This window comes from Bos grunniens, chromosome 16 (genome assembly GCF_055505025.1).
Source record: "Bos grunniens cultivar Pamir isolate PY7600 chromosome 16, Bosgru_T2T1.0, whole genome shotgun sequence".
Taxonomy (NCBI): domain Eukaryota; kingdom Metazoa; phylum Chordata; class Mammalia; order Artiodactyla; family Bovidae; genus Bos; species Bos grunniens.
This window is the reverse complement of record NC_141180.1, coordinates 4,619,156-4,642,610: the sequence shown is the minus strand read 5'-3', so window position 1 is coordinate 4,642,610 and position 23,455 is coordinate 4,619,156. Positions and strand designations below refer to the sequence as shown.

The following is a 23,455-nucleotide window of genomic DNA, read 5'->3' as shown; positions in this document are numbered from 1 at the left end:
AGAGCTTCAAAAATGTAAAGTAACCATCACAGCTAGAGTCTGATCTCATTTTATACTGGGCTCTTAAATTCTATACTATATTAGTACGTAGAGATAGGGTGCTGTAGTTCAGCACGGTTTTAGTTATTGTTTAGTTGCTCACTCATGTCTGACTGTGACCTCACAGACTATAGCCCACCAGATTCCTCTGTCCATGGTATTCCCCAGGCAATGATACTAGAGTGGGTTGCCATGCCCTACTCCAGGGGATCTTCCCAACTCAGGGATCAAACTTGGGTCTCTTGCATTGACAGGTCGATTCTTTACCACTGAGCCACCGAGGAAGCCAGGGTTTTTAGACTAAGAGTTAAATGCTGTTAGACTTTATTTTTGTCTCTCCAAGAAGGAAAACTGTCCATGCCTCAATACTAATGTAAACAGATCATTATCCCCAGATAGGAGAATCTGATGGACTGAGGAGCCTGGTGGGCTACAGTCCATGGGGTTGCTAAGAGTCGGACATGACTGAGCAACTTCACTTTCACTTTTCACTTTCATGCATTGGAGAAGGAAATGGCAACCCACTCCAGTGTTCTTGCCTGGAGAATCCCAGGGACGGGGGAGCCTGATGGGCTGCCGTCTATGGGGTTGCACAGAGTTGGACACGACTGAAGCAACTTAGCAGCAGCAGCAGGCAGACTATTAGCAACATCAGACATAAGATTCTTGTGTTCATGTTTGTGTTTTAATTGTGCCAGCAGTAAAACCTATAGAACTTTACCAAAAGGCTTATTTGGAATTTGAATGCTTGACTTCTGAAAGAACTCTGTGTTCTGAAACGAAATACTACTTGAACCAGCCTTCCCAATATGAAGATTTCTAACTTTGCTGGTGGTAAGACACCCTGGTGGTTTTTTTTTTTTTTTATATAATCGAATTTATTTTATTTTTTTGTTGTTGTTGTTTTTTTTCAATTTAATTTTATTTTTAACCTTTACATAATTGTATTAGTTTTGCCAAATATCAAAATGAATCCATCACAGGTATACATGTGCTCCCCATCCTGAACCCTCCTCCCTCCTCCCTCCCCATACCCTCCGTCTGGGTCGTCCCAGTGCACTAGCCCCAAGCATCCAGTATTGTGCATTGAACCTGGACTGGCATCTCGTTTCATACATGATATTTTACATGTTTCAATGCCATTCTCCCAAATCTTCCCACCCTCTCCCTCTCCCACAGAGTCCATAAGACTGTTCCATACATCAGCATCACTTTTGCTGTCTCGTACACAGGGTTATTGTTATCATCTTTCTAAATTCCATATATATGCGTTAGTATACTGTATTGGTGTTTTTCCTTCTGGCTTACTTCACTCTGTATAATAGGCTCCAGTTTCATCCACCTCATTAGAACTGATTCAAATGTATTCTTTTTAATGGCTGAGTAATACTCCATTGTGTATATGTACCACGGCTTTCTTATCCATTCATCTGCCGATGGACATCTAGGTTGCTTCCATGTCCTGGCTATTATAAACAGTGCTGCGATGAACATTGGGGTACACGTGTCTCTTTCCCTTCTGGTTTCCTCAGTGTGTATGCCCAGCAGTGGGATTGCTGGATCATAAGGCAGTTCTATTTCCAGTTTTTTAAGGAATCTCCACACTGTTCTCCATAGTGGCTGGACTAGTTTGCATTCCCACCAACAGTGTAAGAGGGTTCCCTTTCCTCCACACCCTCTCCAACATTTATTATTTGTAGACTTTTGGATCGCAGCCATTCTGACTGGTGTGAAATGGTACCTCATAGTGGTCTTGATTTGCATTTCTCTGATAATGAGTGATGTCGAGCATCTTTTCATGTGTTTGTTAGCCATCTGTATGTCTTCTTTGGAGAAATGTCTATTTAGTTCTTTGGCCCATTTTTTGATTGGGTCATTTATTTTTCTGGAGTTGAGCTGGAGGAGTTGCTTGTATATTTTTGAGATTAGTTGTTTGTCAGTTGCTTCATTTGCTATTATTTTCTCCCATTCTGAAGGCTGTCTTTTCACCTTGCTGATAGTTTCCTTTGATGTGCAGAAGCTTTTAAGGTTAATTAGGTCCCATTTGTTTATTTTTGCTTTTATTTCCAATATTCTGGGAGGTGGGTCATAGAGGATCCTGCTGTGATGTATGTCAGAGAGTGTTTTGCCTATGTTCTCCTCTAGGAATTTTATAGTTTCTGGTCTTATGTTTAGATCTTTAATCCATTTTGAGTTTATTTTTGTGTATGGTGTTAGAAAGTGTTCTAGTTTCATTCTTTTACAAGTGGTTGACCAGTTTTCCCAGCACCACTTGTCAAAGAGATTGTCTTTTCTCCATTGTATATTCTTGCCTCCTTTGTCAAAGATAAGGTGTTCATATGTGCGTGGATTTATCTCTGGGCTTTCTATTTTGTTCCATTGATCAATATTTCTGTCTTTGTGCCAGTACCATACTGTCTTGATAACTGTGGCTTTGTAGTAGAGCCTGAAGTCAGGTAGGTTGATTCCTCCAGTTCCATTCTTCTTTCTCAAGATCGCTTTGGCTATTTGAGGTTTTTTGTATTTCCATACAAATTGTGAAATTATTTGTTCTAGCTCTGTGAAGAATACTGTTGGTAGCTTGATAGGGATTGCATTGAATCTATAGATTGCTTTGGGTAGTATACTCATTTTCACTATATTGATTCTTCCAATCCATGAACATGGTATGTTTCTCCATCTATTAGTGTCCTCTTTGATTTCTTTCACCAGTGTTTTATAGTTTTCTATATATAGGTCTTTAGTTTCTTTAGGTAGATATATTCCTAAGTATTTTATTCTTTCCATTGCAATGGTGAATGGAATTGTTTCCTTAATTTCTCTTTCTGTTTTCTCATTATTAATATATAGGAATGCAAGGGATTTCTGTGTGTTGATTTTATATCCTGCAACTTTACTATAGTCATTGATTAGTTCTAGTAATTTTCTGGTGGAGTCTTTAGGGTTTTCTGTGTAGAGGATCGTGTCATCTGCAAATAGTGAGAGTTTTACTTCTTCTTTTCCAATTTGGATTCCTTTTATTTCTTTTTCTGCTCTGATTGCTGTGGCCAAAACTTCCAAAACTATGTTGAATAGTAATGGTGAAAGTGGGCACCCTTGTCTTGTTCCTGACTTTAGAGGAAATGCTTTCAATTTTTCACCATTGAGGATAATGTTTGCTGTGGGTTTGTCATATATAGCTTTTATTATGTTGAGGTATGTTCCTTCTATTCCTGCTTTCTGGAGAGTTTTTATCAGAAATGGGTGTTGAATTTTGTCAAAGGCTTTCTCTGCATCTGTTGAGATAATCATATGGTTTTTATTTTTCAATTTGTTGATGTGGTATATTACATTGATTGATTTGCAGATATTGAAGAATCCTTGCATCCCTGGGATAAAGCCCACTTGATCATGGTGTATGATCTTTTTAATGTGTTGCTGGATTCTGGTTGCTAGAATTTTGTTAAGGATTTTTGCATCTATGTTCATCAGTGATATTGGCCTGTAGTTTTCTTTTTTTGTGGGATCTTTGTCAGGTTTTGGTATTAGGGTGATGGTGGCCTCATAGAATGAGTTTGGAAGTTTACCTTCCTCTGCAATTTTCTGGAAGAGTTTGAGCAGGATAGGTGTTAGCTCTTCTCTAAATTTTTGGTAGAATTCAGCTGTGAAGCCATCTGGATCTGGGCTTTTGTTTGCTGGAAGATTTTTGATTACAGTTTCAATTTCCGTGCTTGTGATGGGTCTGTTAAAATTTTCTATTTCTTCCTGGTCGAGTTTTGGAAAGTTGTACTTTTCTAAGAATTTGTCCATTTCTTTCACGTTGTCCATTTTATTGGCATATAATTGTTGATAGTAGTCTCTTATGATCCTTTGTATTTCTGTGTTGTCTGTTGTGATCTCTCCATTTTCATTTCTAATTTTATTGATTTGATTTTTCTCCCTTTGTTTCTTGATGAGTCTGGCTAATGGTTTGTCAATTTTATTTATCCTTTCAAAGAACCAGCTTTTGGTTTTGTTGATTTTTGCTATGGTCTCCTTTGTTTCTTTTGCATTTATTTCTGCTCTAATTTTTAAGATTTCTTTCCTTCTACTAACCCTGGGGTTCTTCCTTTCTTCCTTTTCTAGTTGCTTTAGGTGTAGAGTTAGGTTATTTATTTGACTTTTTTCTTGTTTCTTGAGGTTAGTGGTAAGACACCCTGGTGTTTTAAGTGGCAACAAGCTCACAGATTTAAGAATGCTTGCTTCAGATCTGGACAACCTCAGCATGGCAGGCTTCTTACCTGTTTAGACATAGCAATTCTCAAACGATTTCGAAGGGAGAAGCTATGCCCTGAAAGACTTCTCATTAAAGCGCACAATCCAGCTTTCATCTTCTGCGAGGCCAACTCTGAAACTGAAAGTCTGATCAGTTGATGTAAACTGACAGTGACAATAGAAATAGCTACTTCTGAGATTATTTAAGAGAAGGTACAGGACATCCATCCACGAAACACTGGAAGGTAGGGTTTTTATTTCTATGTTTGCTTTTTAAAATAAGAATAGAGTAAATGGCACAATAGATTATATAAACAAGGCCTTCAATGACAAGCTGTCAGAGTTAAAGTGATGTGTTTCACACGGGTGACTTGATGCCACTCTTTATCACCTACACAAGGGGAAGCCAACTAGAGTCTGGTCAATAAAATACAGCCTCCAGGGCTGGGCCCGGGGCACAGCTGACCTCGTGTGGCAGAGCCCAGTGACTTGGCACCCACTTCTGCCGGGACCCCGCAGGCCCTGGCTCCAGTGCCATCTGAGGGAGGTCGGACATTTAAGCTCCATTTGATGAATAAACGCGGATGTGGGTATGTCAGAGGAGGCGTGGCAGTCCGTCTCCGCACTCCATTAATTTATTGCAGGTCTGAGCCATCAGTGGAGCCGGTTATTCCAAAGCTGGGTTTACTGCCATCTCACAACTGTTGAAAATTAAACTCCATGTGCTGCAAGTTAGGGGTTTCCAGGGTATCTCATTATAGAGGCTGCTTTTTTTTTTTTTTTTTTTTCCGGAGGCTGGAATCTTTGCTGAATTACAGAGGGAGCGATTTGAATGTCGACTTGGACCAAATAGTTTTCTGATAAGTTGGCCATAAATCCTCAGCAAAATAAGCTTGGTGTTCTCAGCATATCTGTTAGCTTTTTGATCATTTTTATGGCTTTCCTTTTGCTGGTCAAATTATCCTTATACGCCCCTAAAGCCCCCCTGACATGGATTAAGCCGACACAAACCAATAGACCTTCATTACTCTAGCAACTGGTTTTGATTTTCGGGCAATAAATATGGTGACATAGACTAGATTACCTCTGGCGAAAAAGAAAGGACATGTGATAAGCCATAAGCATGTAGGGGATTCAGCACTCTCTTTTCCTGCCTAATGTGAGAATGAATCAATAGCAGCTTTTCACCAACTGAGGAAAGTTGGTAAGAAGGACATAATCTGAGTGAGGAAAGGGCCAAGGTATAGCTTTTAGATAGCATCACCAACTCCATGGACATGTACCTGAGCAAACTCTGCGAGATAGTGGAGGACAGGGAAGCCTGGTATGCTGTGGTCCATGGGGTCGTAAAGAGTCAAACATGACTTAGAACAACAACAACAGCTTTCAGGTCAAGAAGGATGGTGCCAGGAGATGGTGAGAAAGACCATGAATGCCTACCATGTGCCTGGCACCGTGTTAGGTTCCGGCAGGGGGTGGTTAAGGCCAATTCCGTGATGAAACTGGGTGTGTGATGTGATCCATGAATGTCTCAGTGTCTGGCAGGGGAGATAAAACCATTGACGGGAACAAGATTTACTGGGCAGTAAAATTATAGCAGAGAGAGAAATCACAAGACCTGAAGTAGCAGAGGAACAAACAGTGAAAGAAGCAAGATCTGGAAACTGGGGGTTTAGGGGAATTACTTTCACCATAACCAGGAGCTGACTGTGGCTCAGACCATGAACTCCTTATTGCCAAATTCAGACTTAAATTGAAGAAAGTAGGCAAAACCAATAGACCATTCAGGTATGACCTAAATCAAATCCCTTATGATTATACAGTGGAAGTGAGAAATAGATTTAAGGGCCTAGATCAGATAGATAGAGTGCCTGATGAACTATGGAATGAGGTTTGTGACATTGTACAGGAGACAGGGATCAAGACCATCCCCATGGAAAAGAAATGCAAAAAAGCAAAATGGCTGTCTGGGGAGGCCTTACAAATAGCTGTGAAAAGAAGAGAAGCAAAAAGCAAAGGAGAAAAGGAACGATATAAACATCTGAATGCAGAGTTCCAAAGACTAGCAAGAAGAGATAAGAAAGCCTTCTTCAGCGATCAATGCAAAGAAATAGAGGAAAACAACAGAATGGGAAGAACTAGAGATCTCTTCAAGAAAATCAGAGATACCAAAGGAACATTTCATGCAAAGATGAGCTCTATAAAGGACAGAAATGGTATGGACCTAACAGAAGCAGAAGATATTAAGAAGAGATGGCAAGAATACACAGAAGAACTGTACAAAAAAGATCTTCACAACCCAGATAATCACGCTGGTGTGATCACTAACCTAGAGCCAGACATCCTGGAATGTGAAGTCAAGTGGGCCTTAGAAAGCATCACTATGAACAAAGCTAGTAGAGGTGATGGAATTCCAGTTGAGCTATTCCAAATCCTGAAAGATGATGCTGTGAAAGTGCTGCCCTCAATATGCCAGCAAGTTTGGAAAACTCAGCAATGGCCACAGGACTGGAAAAGGTCAGTTTTCATTCCAATCCCAAAGAAAGGCAATGCCAAGGACTGCTCAAACTACCGCACAATTGCACTCATCTCACACGCTAGTAAAGTAATGTTCAAAATTCTCCAAGCCAGGCTTCAGCAATATGTGAACCGTGAACTTCCTGATGTTCTAACTGGTTTTAGAAAAGGCAGAGGAACCAGAGATCAAATTGCCAACATCCGCTGGATCATGGAAAAAGCAAGAGAGTTCCAGAAAAACATCTATTTCTGCTTTATTGACTATGCCAAAGCCTTTGTGTGGATCACAATAAACTGTGGAAAATTCTGAAAGAGATGGGAATACCAGACCACCTGACCTGCCTCTTGAGAAATTTGTATGCAGGTCAGGAAGCAACAGTTAGAACTGGACATGGAACAACAGACTGGTTCCAAATAGGAAAAGGAGTTCGTCAAGGCTGTATATTGTCACCCTGTTTATTTAACTTACATGCAGAGTACATTATGAGAAATGCTGGACTGGAAGAAATACAAGCTGGAATCAAGATTGCTGGGAGAAATATCAATAACCTCAGATATGCAGATGACACCACCCTTATGGCAGAAAGTGAAGAGGAACTAAAAAGCCTCTTGACGAAGGCAAAAGTGGAGAGTGAATAAGTTGGCTTAAAGCTCAACATTCAGAAAACAAAGATCATGGCATCCGGTCCCATCACTTCATGGGAAATAGATGGGGAAACAGTGGAAACAGTGTCAGACTTTATTTTTCTGGGCTCCAAAATAACTACAGATGGTGACTGCAGCCATGAAATTAAAAGACGCTTACTCCTTGGAAGGAAAGTTATGACCAACCTAGATAGCATATTCAAAAGCAGAGACATTACTTTGCCAACAAAGGTTCGTCTAGTCAAGGCTATGGTTTTTCCTGTGGTTATGTGTGGATGTGAGAGTTGGACTGTGAAGAAGGCTGAGCGCCAAAGAATTGATGCTTTTGAACTGTGGTGTTGGAGAAGACTCTTGAGAGTCCCTTGGACTGCAAGGAGATCCAACCAGTCCATTCTGAAGGAGATCAGCCCTGGGATTTCTTTGGAAGGAATGATGCTAAAGCTGAAACTTTGGCCACCTCATGCGAAGAGTTGACTCATTGGAAAAGACTCTGATGCTGGGAGGGATTGGGGGCAGGAGGAGAAGGGGACGACAGAGGATGAGAAGGCTGGATGGCATCACTGACTCGATGGATGTGAGTTTGAGTGAACTCTGGGAGTTGGTAATGGACAGGGAGGCCTGGCGTGCTGCGATTCATGGGGTCACAAAGAGTCAGACACAACTGAGCGACTTATCTGATCTGATCTGAACCATCATTTTTTAAAACATTGCTTTTCCATGATTTGGGGGGGTGGGAAATGAAAGTTAAAGAAAATCAGAAAAAAAAAATAATAATGCAGTGAACACATGCATGCCCTTCACCCAGTTACAGCAACTTTTTTAGTATTTTGTTCCCTTTCTTACCTCTGGATACATATGTTTTTGCCCCTTCTTTAGAATGTAGGGTGCAGAAGTTATAACATTTTGCTTGCATGCTAAGTCATTTCAGTCATGTCCAACTCTTTGTGACCCTATGTTTGCCACTAAATATTTCAGCAAATGTCTCCAAAGAAATACGACTTCCTTCTGCTGCAATCCACGGGGTCTCTAAGAGTCGGACACGACTGAGCGACTTCACTTTCACTTTTCACTTTACTGCATTGGAGAAGGAAATGACAACCCACTCCAGTGTTCTTGCCTGGAGAATCCCAGGGACAGGGGAGCCTGGTGGGCTGCCGTCTATGGGGTCGCACAGAGTCGGACACGACGGAAGCGACTTAGCAGCAGCAGCAACAGCTGGAACTGCATGCTAATGTGAGTGCTCTGTCGCTCAGTCGTGTCTGACTCTTTGCGACCCCATGGGCTGTAGCCCGCCAGGCTCCTCAGTCCATGGAACTTTTTAGGCAAAAACACTGGAGTGGGTTGCCATTTCTTCCTCCAGCGTATCTTCCTGACACAGGGGTTGAACCCGAATCTCTTGAGTCTCCTGCATTGGCAGGTGGATTCTTTACCACTGCACCATCTGAGAAGCCCATATACTAGTAAGCGTTCATGAAATTGACCATCTCATATACTACCCATGTTCAGATTTCTCTAATTGGCCCCAGTTGTCCTTTAGATTTATTTATTTACTTTGATTCAGGATACAGTCCATTGCATTTAGATGTTAGTTGTCATTTTAGTATCAATTAATCTCAAAAGTCCCCAGGCCCTTTTAACTTGTTTGCTGGATATTCTCTTGCTTTTGAAATGCTGTGTAAAATCAACTGGCATTCTTATCAGTCACCTTCTAAAAATCTATACACCATAGCAAAAAAGAAAGGGTAGAAAGAAATTTAAGTCCTTCTGGGTCCTACAAAACCCTGGTCAGTAGAGGACTCCTGGCATGCGAGGCTGATGCCATTCTGATAAGAGGTGTAGGTCAGACGTGCTGGGAAAAAACCCACAGAGAATATATAGAAATTGCTCTTGAGATTCTGGCTTCCGCTTCGCTGAGGGAGGGGAGAGAAGCTTCCTGGAGCAGACTCGGGTTGGGTTCCACGCCCAGGCTGGGTGACATCTTCCTGCCACGTGACTGCTGCTTCTCTCACGCGGGGCTCTACAGAAGCAAGAAGCACGCTCCCCAGCAGCCTCCCAGGCAAGCTGGAGAGGCTGCCACCTGCTCCCCCTCTCTGGAAGGATCTCTCTTTCCTTCTGCTTTCAGCGCCTTTCCTTACCTTGCTCTCCTCGCAGCCCCCCTTAAGAAAACTGGGAGATGTCAGGAAGTCCCCTTTCTCCCCCTTTTCCCTTTCCTTGGTGCTGGCCTCCACCAGAGCCCCCCTCACGTGAACTGCGGTGGTCTGTGTAGCCGCCCCCGCCCAGTACCGTCACTCCACGGTCAGCTCTAGCAAGACGGCACCCGCACCTTTGGGTTCTGTGTGTCCAGGACCCAGTGAACCGCCTGAGACGGGGAAAGCGTTCAGTAACCACACAGGATCCAGGACCCAGTGAACTGCCTGAGACGGGGAAAGCGTTCAGTAACCACACAGGATCCAGGACCCAGTGAACCGCCGGAGACGGGGAAAGCGTTCAGTAACCACACAGGAGTGCTTGGGTGAGTGCATGAACAGCTGCGTGCACGCAGGTCCCCACCAGCAGAGCTCCTGGCTGTAAAGAAGTCTTCCCACCACTGGAAAGGATGGAATCGATGCGTGAAATAGAGCCATGAACACTTCAAGTGGGTGAGTAGGGAACGATTGATCGGCCAGTCTGTGCAAAGCCTGCACTTTGCCTGTTGGAAAGTTCCAGAGGAAACGGATTCCTATCCTTGCAGTTCTGAGGGGCGGGGGTGGGGGTGGGGGGGTGGAAGGGGCCTAATCCTTCGTGATCAGGGCAGCACGTTCAAGTGCCCGGGGCAGGTCATGCCGGGCAGGTGGGGTCACAGGTCTTCTCATCGCTGCTGAAGCCCCGGGCTCTGCTGACAGAGACACAGACCCCAGGAGGGGGATCACGAAGGGTCCTCAGGGGCAATGCAGAGGGCAGCCAAGCCCAAGCGTGCTCTGAATAGAGGAGGGGTCTGCAGAAGGGGTCGGGGAGGAGGTTCCTATTCACAAAAGGGCTGGTCAAGAAGGTCACTTTGCTGGAGAGCAAGGTGCTAGTGAGGCTGCAGCTGATGATGACCTTGACCAGGAAATGGAAGCAAATAAAAAAAAAAATGAGGTTTATAAAAAACATTTTTTATTTATTTTTGGCTGGGCTGGGCCTTCACTGTTGCACGTGGGCTTCCTCCAGTTGCAAGGAGCGGAGGCTCCTCTTCCTCGCGGTGTGAGGGTGTCCCATTGCGGTGGCCGCTCTCGTCATGGAACACGGGCTCCAGGGCACAGCTCAGTAGTTGTGGTGGCTGGGCTTAGTAGCTCCGCCTGATGGGCTCCAGGGACAGGAGAAGCTGGAAGCAGACGAGTTGTTTGTGGTTGATTCCGCAGAAAGGAAGAGTCAGCAAGTGTCTTCATGGCCCCTTCGCCCCTTGACCACGTGGTTCCCGATCTGCCCCCTCGGGTCTGCCCGCAGCCCCTCTGAGGTGCGCCTGCCCTTCAGCAGAGTCAGAGAGTGGCCGCCTCATCCTCCGCCGGACGCAGGCTGAGTGTGTCCCCCTGCAGGAATCCTGGGAGGGGAGCTCTGTGTGCTGGGCAAACCCTTATGCCCAGTGGTACTCGCCATGGGGTCCCTGGGGGCACCCAGGCCAGTCCAGGTGCTGGGAGGCAGAAGGGTGGGGCTGCCCCTTGATGGAGCTTCCACACTTGGAGGACAGACACTCCTGACCTGTGTAGGTGTCACGGGGCACGATGTGCCAGGGAGAGATGAGGCTGGCAGCAGTCAACGAGGGCGACCAGCGGAGGCGACAGGAAGCGACGATCCCCACCTACCAGCTAGACGTTTCCTTGCCTACAGCATCTGGTGACCCCTTTCCCCGACCCAAGAAAGGGCTGCAATTATCTGCACACAGCAAGTTTGCAGCAACATCATGAAACCCGAGTTGGGGCCACTGGGATTTGGTTCTTGTATGAGGCGAAGAGAGAGAGAAGTTTTATTCACTAGGCCTTGCGTTCCAAGGAAAACAATTATATCACTGAGACCACCTGCTCAAGGAGAGAGAAATGTGAAAGCAAAGGTCTCCAGACTCCTAGCTGCGTCAGTCCTTCTGCAGAAAACCTGGCGTCCTCACCGGAATGAGCCTGTGGGACATCAGGAGGATTCCAGACCCAGTCCTGGATGGACGGGGCGGGGCCTGCCGGCTCCCCACCAAACTCTAGGTGCCGCTGGGCTCACTCAGAGGATGTGTGCAAGGACCATTTGCTGAAGGCAGGAATTACCGTGTCCCTTTAGGCCCACTGTAGCACCCCTCAGCTCAGCATAAGGATGTGCTGTGCTGTGCTTAGACGCTCAGTCGTGTCCGACTCTTTGTGACCCTGTGGACTGTAGCCAGCCAGGCTTCTCTGTCCCTGGGATTCTCCAGACAAGGATACTGGAGTGGGTTGCCATGCCCTCCTCCAAGGGGATCTTCCCCACCCAGGGACTGAACTTGCGTCTCTTCTGTCTCCTGCCTCGGCAGGCATGTTCTTTACCACCAACGCTGACAGGAAGCCCCCTGTCAGCCGTGAACCCACACCAAACTTCCACAGGAGCTATCCCAGCATCTTCAACAGGGCCTGATGTGGAAGTCACGTCTGAAGTTCCCCAGGGCAGCTCCCCCAGGGCAGTGGTGCCCTGAACCCCCTCATGTAGCTCTGTGTGTCTGTCCCAGGCTGTCAAGAGGCCGCCCCACCCCACCCCATGGAGGTGTGAGGGACTGTAATTACTTGGTGAGAATTGGTTTGAAAGACTATTGATTCCTCAGACAGCCTGTGTGTTTTCTGGGAGAAGCAGTGGATGAAGATGGGGGTGCCAAGGAGAAGATGCCCTTGGGCTTCAGCTCAGGTGCCTCCGAGAGTCCCCTGGAGCCAGTGGCCGGGGGCTGCCTGGAGGGGGTCCCCCCACCGCGTGGCCGCCACCCTCCCCAGTCCTGAGCCTTCTACGAGGTGACTGGAGCCCTGCTGGGTGGTCCACTCCCTGGGGCTGGACACTGCCCAGGCCCCTCTTTCGGCCCCTTGGTCCCCTGTTCCCCCTGCCCTTATAACTGTAAAGTGGACAGTGTATTTGTGGTTGAAAATTGGCCACTGCAGCAATATTCATTTTAAAAACAGAGTTCTGGCACATATTCAATATTACTATGGAAACGGCTGTTTCTAGCAATTCACTGATAAGAGATAGTTCAAGGACCCAGGTCTGTGTGGGAGGGTTTTACAATCCACCAAATAGAAGACCTACTTGTTACAACAGTAATTTACAAGGACTGCACTCTCTCTTCATTTTTTTAAAAAATTTGAACTGTGAGAATTAGATTTCGTTGTTTCACTTTAGATACATAGATGGAAGGTAAATATTATAACTGGCTTTGTAAAAAACATAACATCCTTAAAGTGTTTTTCCCATTAATTAATAACAGTCATAATAGCACCTGATGTATCATTATATACTTGTGTAACACTACACACACACACACACACATTTCAGAAACTCAGACAGGGAAGCTGGAATATGACCCATAAGCAACTGCACATCTGAATATTTTTACTCTTCATTTTCAACTGTTTCCACATATTTCCACACAACTGACATATAGACTGAATTCTAAGAAGGATTTGGGGAGTTCACTCTCCCCTAGTGTTTCTCAGGAGCCAATTTCTAAGTCCCATCATTTCTACTTTTTTCAACCACAGACGTACTTGAGAAGAACTTGCACCTAGGTGGGTAACCCCAACCTTGGTCCTAGAATTTCCTCGCTTCAGGTCAGAGCTCTACATCCTCACCACCTTTCCTGGAAATAGGAGGTCAAGTCTCTAAAAATGTCCCGTTTTTCCAGCTCCGCCCGCTGTGTTTGTAGTTTTCACAGTTTTCTGTGTTGGCCCTAAATACTGTGCCAGGCGGATTCTGGGGCTGAGGACACAAGGGGTCTTGTTGCTCTTCCTTTCCAGACAAGCCAGTTCATCCTGTGTTTCCAGAGTCAGATGAACTGTCCAGCACTCAGCTAGCCAGGGGGCGGTGGGCCCCACTGGCCAGACGGCTCGGGTCCTGGCCAGCTCCAGGGCAGTGCCCGCCCCCCACCACCCCGGCTCCTAGGCTGGGCACTGCGTCCTGACACGGCACCAGAGTGGGAGGCATCTGATGGGTGATCCGGCACCCAGGCAGGACCTGGGTGATCAGCCGGGAAGGTTCAGTCTGGGGAGTGAGAAACGGGTGACCACGGGACTGAGCTCCCTTCTGGGCCTGCCCTCGGAGAAGCTCTGCACACCTGGATGTTTTCTATGCCACGGAGCGAGTCTCAGACACACAGCTGTCGCCCCTGCTTCACAGGCGGGCAGACAGCAGAGACGCGCGGAGGATACAGTGGCAAAACCGGATTCAAACCCACTTCTGCTTGTTTAGCGAGCACATTCTGTTTGCAGCCTCCCCTCAGAAGAATCACAGTTAGAATTCCTCTTTGGGAATTGCAGGGAAAAAGCTTCTGATGTTTCCAGTGTGTTTCAGCCTAGCCCCAGGCGAGACGGTTCAAAGGAAGTTTTGGCCGTTTCTCTCAGAACGCCAGCGTGCACCCTTCCTTGGGTCTCATTCAGCCACAACCAGTCAGGGATTCAGAACGAATCTTCTACAGGGGAAAAAAATGAAACACTGATTTATTTTATTCTGCAGATAGGAAGTTCAGCTCGTCACCGTTTAATTTGATCACATATAAAATGTACATTTCATATAAAGATGTACATTTCATACATTTCATAAAGAGGGTGTACATTTCATAAACAGGACGTTAGCATAACAGTACAGGTTGCGGCATAAGCCGTGTAAAAAGTAATTTTACATGAAAGTTTTAGTTAGCTTGGAATCTGTCTTTTCTGAGAAAGGTTATTCAAAAGCTCAGCATTAGAAGCACAACCCACCGAAACAGGCCTGGCCTGGCACTCCCGCTGCTTTCCAGGACGGTCCGCACTTGGCGGCCTTGTCGGTTCCTGTATCCCAGCAGTTTCCATTATCAAAGGATCCATTCCGGGGCTGTGTATTTTAAGCCCAGCTGAAGAATAGCAGAGCTAATAAGGCCTTTCCACCATGGGAATTCAAAAGCAAAGGGCCTCCCAGAGGTGGTTTCAAACCCCGACGCCCTCAGCTCCCCTCCAGAGTTTAGTGAGAATCTTATCTGATTTGGTTAGGCCAGCTGTTTCAGCCCCCGCTTTATCTGGAGCTCGGAATTGCAATCTTAGGTATGTAGGTCGGCTCCCGGGTCGCACCCCGAGGCATCGAGGGAGTTCCCCTTCATCTTTCACAGTGAAGTAAAGTCAGGGAGGGGGCACACCACGCCTTCACTGCGGTTCACGTCCTCATGTGCTGAGCACCTCCTCAGGGAAATATTTGAATGCTCATTTATCCTTCAAAAGGTCATCACAGGCATCCCTCCACTGTTACTCTACCTACACCCCGTGTAGATCATGTATGACGTTACCGTAACACGTGTTTAAGATATGATTATCTGTGTGTGTGTGCGTGTGTGTGTCCTCCATTTGCCCATGTCCACAATCTCAGCTCCAGATATCAAATTTTGGCTTACCTTTGATTTGTATTTCCTAGCTCAGTTCAATGTTTATAGCAGACAGTCAATAAATATTGTTGATTGAAGAAACTAATGAACCACATTTGAACAAGTGAATACAAGACATAGTGAATACAAGACAGTGTTATGAAGAGATACAGTATCATAGGAATATATTGACCGTATAATGATTTAAACCAAAGCACAGTGAAGAACAACAACACACACACACACGCACACACGCACGCACAAAGGGAAGCCAAAGTGTTACAGATTCCCTAGGATATTAGAGTAACAGAGATTACGTTTATAATAGTAACTCGGTTAGGGAACAGGGGATGGGTCCTAGGGAAAGCTAAACGAGAAGGTGGTCTACTTCTGCTTTGTTGACCCTGACAGAAATATTTCTTTGCAAGCCCGTTAAAAATTCAAATAGCAACTGTGTCTTGTCTTTAATATTTCTGTGCAACCCGATCAGTGTCTTTTACCCAACGACAAAAAGTGCTTGGCAAACACGTTGCGGTCAGCATCAGAGACACCCCTCTGTCCAAGGCCCGCCCTCGAGAGTCCCGGACCCAGCTCCTCTAAGAGGGGCTCTTCCTCCAGTTTCCTGTTTCGTGAGGTCTGGCTCCACACGGAGCACGAGTGTGTTCACAACCGTTCAGTTGTCACATCAAATCCAAATCAAAGTGGTGAGTGTGCAAACCAGAGCCTTGCAGACCATCCTTTGTCTTGGATTTTTCCGATGAGGCCCAACTGATTTAATTTGCTTCATTTCCTGAGAAAGGCTGTAAAACAACCATTCTTTCAGTGCAGAATCAGAACTTCTTGCACGGGAGTCAAAAGACTGTGAGCAGCCGGATCCTATGGTTGGAAACGATTTTACAATCACACTGTGGGTTGGGCTTCCCAGGTGCTGCAGGGGTAAAGAATCTGCCTGCAACGCAGGAGACCCAGCAGACACAGCTTTGATTCCTGAGTCAGGAAGATCTCCTGGAGGAGGAAATGGCAACGCACTCCAGTCTCCTTGCCTGGGAAATCCCATGGACAGAGGAGTCTGGAGGGCTACTGTCCATGACGTAGCAAAGAGTCGGACAAGACTGAGTGACTGAGCATGCGTGCATGGCTATGTGTGGGTTCATCCTTTGGCCTTGATGTCAGATGAATGATCTCAGTCACTGAGACTAAGACACACGGTAAACTCAGTAGATGTTGTGCCTCACTTCCTGACTCCAGACCTTAACCACTAGAGACATGGTCCCATTCTCATGCTCTGGGAATAAGAAGCCCTGAATGTCCCTCCGTATCTAGTCTTTCTCGGGCACAAGGTGGTACCTGTGCTCTGCTTGACTTTCATTCCAGAATAGTTGCTTGTCCTGGCCATTCTCCTTTGCTCTGTAACTCACGTCACAATTATCTCCATCCTCACAGTTGGCAGATGACTTGCTGTCGGACGTCTTCACCGCCATCGGTTCAGTGACATTAGCCTTGTTGCTGATCCTCTTTCTGGCAGTGGTGGCTTCTGTTCTCGCCTCCAACAAAAGGGCAACCCAGGGCTCCTACAGCCCGAGCCGTCAGGAAAAGGACGGCTCTCGTGTGGAGATGTGGAGCGTGATGGACGCCCCTGCAGCAGAGAGGCTGATCTAGGACCACCCTGCCTCTGGAGGAGGAGACCCGTGCACTGTGAACGAGATGCTTGCCCTGAGTGCCCCTGACGTACCTGGAAACATCAGTTCACGACCAGGACCACGCTGAAACTGAAGGAAGAACTCCCTTGACCACTGTACGGATGTTCATAGTGGTTCAAGTTGAAATCATTGTTTTGTTGTATTATATTAGCCAATCACAGAATGATGTTTCTTGTGCCAATAGTTTCAGCCTCATAATTTAGCAAAAATGCCTGCCAAAGGACGTGTCTTCTGGGAAAAGCTCCAGTGCCTGATGTCTACAATCTTTACTCTTTGCAACCTGGGGACGTGTTTTTAGTTTGCCCGTTCACTGGAAACTGCATCATTTCACACAGAAACTGCAGAAAAAGTAGTTACATTCCTCTTCCTATCAGGTGGTGAAAGGTTTTAGTTTGTACCAATGCAAAGATGCCCATGGTTTGTCCTTCAGCAATGGATTTGAGAAAGTCATGGGAATAACCTGTGGTTAAAAAGCAACCCAACGTCCACAAATAAAAATTGAAATGTGGCTGTTCCTCTTTCTGAGTATTTTTTGCTTATGTGACATTACATGTAACAAAGGTAACCTCCAGGAGCATTTGAAGAACCTTTGAACTAACTTACCTCTAGCATTACATTTAAAGTCCTTGCTCTTTATAAGGTGCTGCTTAAGGTCAAAACACTTCCTGAGACAGAAAAGCAAGATAAAAGGAACACTGGGATTCTCTGACCTAAAAGACCAAGCTCTTTCCTTTCAACTGCTTTTTGATAAATCACTGTCAGACGTGACCTTGTCTGAAGGTGAGAACCTTCAAGTACAGTACACACACTTCAAGGAGCGTAGGTGGTAAGTTTGTGTGCATAGTATAGAAAGATACATTTTAAATAAACTTGAGAATGGATGGGGGAAATGTCAGTGAGAATGAAATTAGGTTAAGTAGTTTTAAAATGGCTATGTGGAACAAAATGGAATATAAATCCACAAGTAAGGTATATAAATACATGAAATAAAAGAATTTAAGAACATTTTAAAAAGGAGCATGCGTGTAAGACTGTCTGTGGGGTATGGAGAGAAAATAGCCTTATATTTATGTATTTTTTTCCTCTGAAGATTTAATTAGAATTTTACATGTTGTGAAATGTAAATATGCTAGAGAGGATGTGGAGAAAAGGGAACTCTCTTGCCCTGTTGGTGGAAATGTAAATTGATACAGACACTATGGAGAACAGTATGGAGATTTCTTTAAAAACTAGGAATAAAACTACCATAATCCCACTACTGGGCACATACCCTGAGGAAACCATAATTGAAAAAGACACATGTACCCCAATGTTCATTGCAGCACTAGCTATGATAGCCAGGACATGGAAGCAACCTAGATGCCCACTGACAGATGAAGGGATAAAGAAGCTGTGATACATATACACAGTGGACTATTACTCAGCCATAAAAAGGAATGAATTTGAGTCAGTTCTAGTGAGGTGGATGGACCTAAAGCCTTACAGATTGAAGTAAGTCAGAAAGAGACAAGTATATATTAATGCACATACACGGAATCTAGAAACATGGTACTGAAGAACCTATCTACAGGGCAGGAATAGAGGCTCAGACATAGAGAACAGACTTACGGACACAACAGGGGAAGGAGAGGGTGGGACAAATTGAGAGAGTAGCATTAAAACACATATGTTACCATATGCAAAACAGACAGCCAGCAGAAACTTCCTGTATGATGCAAGGAGCTCAACCTGGAGCTCAACCTAGAGGGGTGGAACGGGGTTGCGGGGGGAGGAGGGAGGTTCAAGAGGGAGGAGACATACCTATAATCGATTCATGTTGATGTATGGCAGAAACCAATGCAACATTGTAAAGCAATTATCCTCCAATTAAATAAATAAATCTTTTGTATAATGTAAAAAAAAAATAGCATATAAATACAAATTTTAAATATATGCTTATATATTTGGATATATGCTCAAAAATTGATAACATGACTTCTTATATATGTTTGGTAGCAAGCCATGCTCCCCAGAGGTTCAAGGCCATCACTTCCCTCCCGCTTGAGCTCCATCAACTTTCCCCCTGTGCCAGATCTTCTCCAACAGCACCAAACGTGTTGCCATATTTCTATCATATAGAATTACCCGCTGTGGCCCCATCTCCCTCTAATTACCATCCCATTCCTTAGTACACCTTTCAGCAACACACCCATAAAGGGTTTAATATTCTCTTCCTCTCATTCCTCTCTTCCCATTCCTTTGAAATCAAACTGATCTGGCTTTTCCCTGCCCCACCCCACGGATGAGCTCATATCAGGGCCACCAGTGACCACACTGCCAAATACAACGGCCCATCCTCAGACTTCACTGCCTCTGAAATGACTGTCACTCCTTTCTCGAAACCCTCGCGACCCAGTGGCACAGCTTCCCGTCTTGACTTCCCTCTCATCCTACCGTTTCAGCCCATCGCCGTCTCTTTGCTATCTTCCCCTCATCTTCCTGGCTTCCGCTTTGTGTTTTCCGTACCATTTATCCTTCCTGGACAAGTCACATGGTCTCTGAAGACGTGGGACAAGATCTTTGCTCTCTTTTTTATTTCACTGAAAAATCTCTCACCTAGAACAGGCCTGGCGTACAATAAAATCACAATATTTTCTGCATAAGTGAACAAATAATGAATGAGTATTGTCTGTACTTGCCACCAGCAAAACCCAAAGTGCCCAAGATTTATGTGAGTTGTCATTGGACATCCCAGCTACTAAACTGTCATAGCTCTGTAGCTATTAATGTCTTAATCTTTGGCTTTCCCTCTGTTTTTAATATTGTTTTAAGTGTTTGTCCAAGAAGATGGTGTCTCTGGGTATCTGCGTTTGGAGTTTTCCAGAAGATATTCTCTTTATATTTACATGCCATCAGAGTTACAACTTCTCAACAGAGGCTTATGTGGGAAGGACAGAAAGAGCTCTTGCTTAAAGGAAAAAATGTAGCTGACTTTAAAGTGCTACAGTCTTCCCTGGTGGCTCAAATGGTAAAGAATCCACCTACAAGGCAGAATACTTGGGTTTGATCTCTGGGTAGGGAAGATCCCCTGGAAAATGGGATGACTGCTCACTCCAGTATTCCCGCCTGGAGAATCCCAGGGACAGAGGAGGCTGGCGGGCTACAGTCCATAGCGTCACAAGGAGTCAGACACACAGAGCAACTTTCACTTTCACTTTAAAAAACTACAAACTGAAAAAAATCACAGAGGAGAAGTTGGACAGGTAAGAAGAAAATGGTGACCATTGATGGTAATATTTCAAGTTTGGAAAAGACGTCTAAGTAATCTGGCTGTTCACTCTCTTCCAGAGCCTAGCTCAGGGCTTTCCATTGGAATACGCTCTCATATATATACATATATGTGAATGCAGGCATGCAGGCATGAATAAAGAAAGAATTCCATGTGGATGCACCAAACACACAGGAAGTCACTTACTGACCAGCCCAGCAAGCCAGATCTGCATCTTTGAACAAGCTGCACATGCAGGGTCTTATGTGAGAATGCCGCCGTGTTAGCCCTGTGGAGTATCTGTACTGAACTCTCTTTAACAAGATATATCCCATCATTTTTTTTGCCTTTTTATGTTTTTAAAAAATTTATTTATTTTTAATTGAAGGATAATTGCTGTATAATATTGGTTTGATTTCTGTCATACCTCAGCAAAACCCCATCTTAAGTAGAAAAGTCTAGCATTTGCATCACCAATGTTGATGCAACTTTTTAATTAACCTTTTTTAATAGAAGTATAGTTAATTTACAGTGTTGTTTCAGGTATACAGCAAAGTGATTCAGATATTATGTATACATACATACATAATATATATATATATGCATGTGTGTGCATGTATATATTGCTGTTGTTTAGTCACTAAGTCATGTCTGACTCTTTTGTGACCCCACGGACTATAGCCCACCAGGCTCTTCTGTCCATGGGATTCTCCAGACAAGAATACTGGAGTGGGTTGCCATTTCCTTCTCCAAGACCCAGGGATCAAACCCACATCTCCTGCATTAGCAGGCAGATTTCTTAACTGCTGAGCCACTATATATATATATATATATTTTTTTTTTCAGATTCTTATCCACTTGGGTTATTATAAGATTAAATATAGTTCCCAGTGCTATACAATACGTCCTATTGTTTATTGTGTATATAATAATGTGTATATGTTAATCCCAGTCTCCTAGTTTATCTTTCCCCCAGCTCTATCTCCTTTGGTAACCACAGATTTGGTTTCTATGTAGGTGGGCCTATTTCTGCTTTGTAAATAAGTTAATTTGTATGATTGTTTTTACGATTCCTCGCATAAGCGACGTCATATGATGTTGCTCCTCCTCTGCCTGGCCTCACTTGCTGTGATAGTTTCTGGGTCCATCCATGTTGCTGCAAATGGTATTGTTTCCTTGTTTTTATAGCTGAGTAGTATTTCATTATATATATGCAGCATATTTTCTTTATCCATTCATCTGTCAATGGACATTTACGTTGCTTCCATGTCTTGGTTATTGTAAATAGTGCTGTAATGAACATTGGTGTGCATGTATCTTTTTGAATTAGAGTTTTCTCCAGATATATGCCCAGGAGTGGGATTTCTGGATCATATGGCAACTCTATTTTTAGCTTTTGAATTAACCTCTATACTGTTCTCCACAGCAACTGCACCAATTTACAGTCCTACCAACAGTGTATGAGGGCTCCCTTTGTTCCACACCCTATCCGGGATTTGCTATCTGTAAACTTTGTAATGATGGTCATTCTGACTGATGTGAAGTGATACTTCATTGTCATTTTAGTTTGCATCTCTCTAATTATTAGCAGCATTGAGCATCTTTTCATGTGCCTGTGGACCATCTGTGTGTCTTCTTTGGAGGAATGTCTGTTTAGATCTTCTGTCCACTTTTTTAATTGAGTTGCTTGTTTTTTTTTTTTTTTATTAAGTTATATGAGCAATTTTTTCTTTTGTAAATTAATCCCAGAACTAGAACAAATAATTTAAAAATTTTTATGGAAACAGAAAAACCCCTGAATAGTCAAAACAATCTTGAGAAAGAAGAACAGCTGGAGCAATCACACTCCCTGACTTCAGACTATACTACAAAGCTACAGGCATCAAAACAGTATGGTGCTGCCACAAAAACAGAACCACAGATCAATGCAACAGACTAGAAAGCCCAGAAATAAACCCACACAGCTATGGTCAATTAATCTACAACAAAGAAGGCGAGGATATACAGTGGAGAAAAGACAGTCCATAGTGGTGCCGGGAAAACTGGACAGCTACGTGTAAAAGAATAAAATTAGAACATCCTGTAACACTATACAAAAAGATAAGCTCAAAATGGATTAAAGACCTAATGTAAGGCTGTACACTGTAAGAGGAAAACATACAGAAAACTCTCTTTGACATAAACCATAGCAATATTTTTGGGGATCTGTGTCCTAGCTTAATCAAAATAAAAACAAAAATAAGCAAATGGTACATAATTAAACCTAAAAGCTTTTGCATAGCACAGCAAACCATAAACAAAAATAAAAACACAGAATGAGAGAAAATATTTGCAAAAGATGCAACTTTCACATCACGTGTACTTTTGCAATTTGTGTTTGTTTCATTTCAGTGATGGTGGAGACAATTCCTCTCCAGCTTGTTTGCATTATAACATTGCCACTGCTCCCCTCAAGAGATGGGTCTTCTTGCCATCCCTTGGGTCAGGGCTGGCCTTTTAGTTTTCTTTGACCAACAGCATCTGAGGTCTCGTGGAAATGATTCTAGGTTCAGAAGGCTTGCAAGGGTTTTTTTTCCCCCTTCTCTTAGATGGTGGTACTGAGACTTCCATGCTGTGAAATCTGGAGTGAACGTGCCACCTGGAAACAGAGGCTCGGTTCTGCCAGGCTCCCAGCCACCCTGCTGCTGGATGCAGCCACATGGTGACCCTGTGAGACCAGCAGAGCAACCACCCCATCAAGCCACAGAATCAAAGAGAAATCATAAGTCATTGTTTAAAGTCATTAAGTTTCAGGTTGATTTGCTACACAGTGGTCGATGACTGAGACACACCTGTCCACACCAACAAGACAAACCAAGGAACATGGCAGGAGGCAGGACTCACCTGCTTCTGAAACTACTGCCCAGGGAACAGGTGAGCTATTTAGTATTCATCTGCAGAGCAACAGTCATTAGTCCAATATTAACAAAGGATGACACACGGATGCTGAGTCCCCTCAGAGTGGGAGATGCAATGAGGCTCCATTGGATCCAAGCCCCGGGACTGGCTGAGGGTGCCTGTCCCCCCAGCACAGCCATCAGCAGCCCTGGAGGCCTGGGTGCAGAGTGGACACAGCCCTCCCGCTTCCTGCCCCGGGTGAACCCTGACCGGGTAGCCAGGGCCACATCTGGGGCGTGTTTATGAGGAGGGACAGGAAGGCTCCTGCAACGGGCCTCTCACGCTGCTCCCGGAGGCTCAGTGCAAAGGGAAGCAGGAAATGACAAGCAACCATAACTTAAACCGGCCGTGGCGCCTGCCCTGGTTCACTTCCTAAGTGACCACTGCTTAACAGGCTGGCATCTGAGAGAGGACGGTGTGGTCCTAGAGTCTAGCCCTGGGTACCATAATTATCACTACTGACCAGTATCAGCTGCAGTCATGGAAGAGTAATTGTCCCAATACCTAGAGGTAGAACTGAAAGGCGTTATGGTAATGAGCATTTCCGTTATTACAGTGATAACGAGGGATCCTTTG

General features: G+C 44.6%; 1 protein-coding gene across 3 annotated transcripts in view; it reads left to right on the top strand.

The window, feature by feature from the left end:
- CRB1 (crumbs cell polarity complex component 1) overlaps positions 1-17,203 on the top strand; it is a 265,536-nt gene extending 248,333 nt beyond the window's left edge. For all 3 annotated transcript variants that reach the window (XM_086343218.1, XM_086343217.1, XM_086343216.1), the window contains one exon: positions 16,439-17,203. In XM_086343218.1, the coding sequence (XP_086199344.1) occupies positions 16,439-16,654 (216 nt within the window). In that variant the 3' untranslated portion in view covers positions 16,655-17,203. The remainder of the gene's footprint in view (positions 1-16,438) is intronic.
- The last annotated feature ends 6,252 nt before the right edge of the window (positions 17,204-23,455 follow it).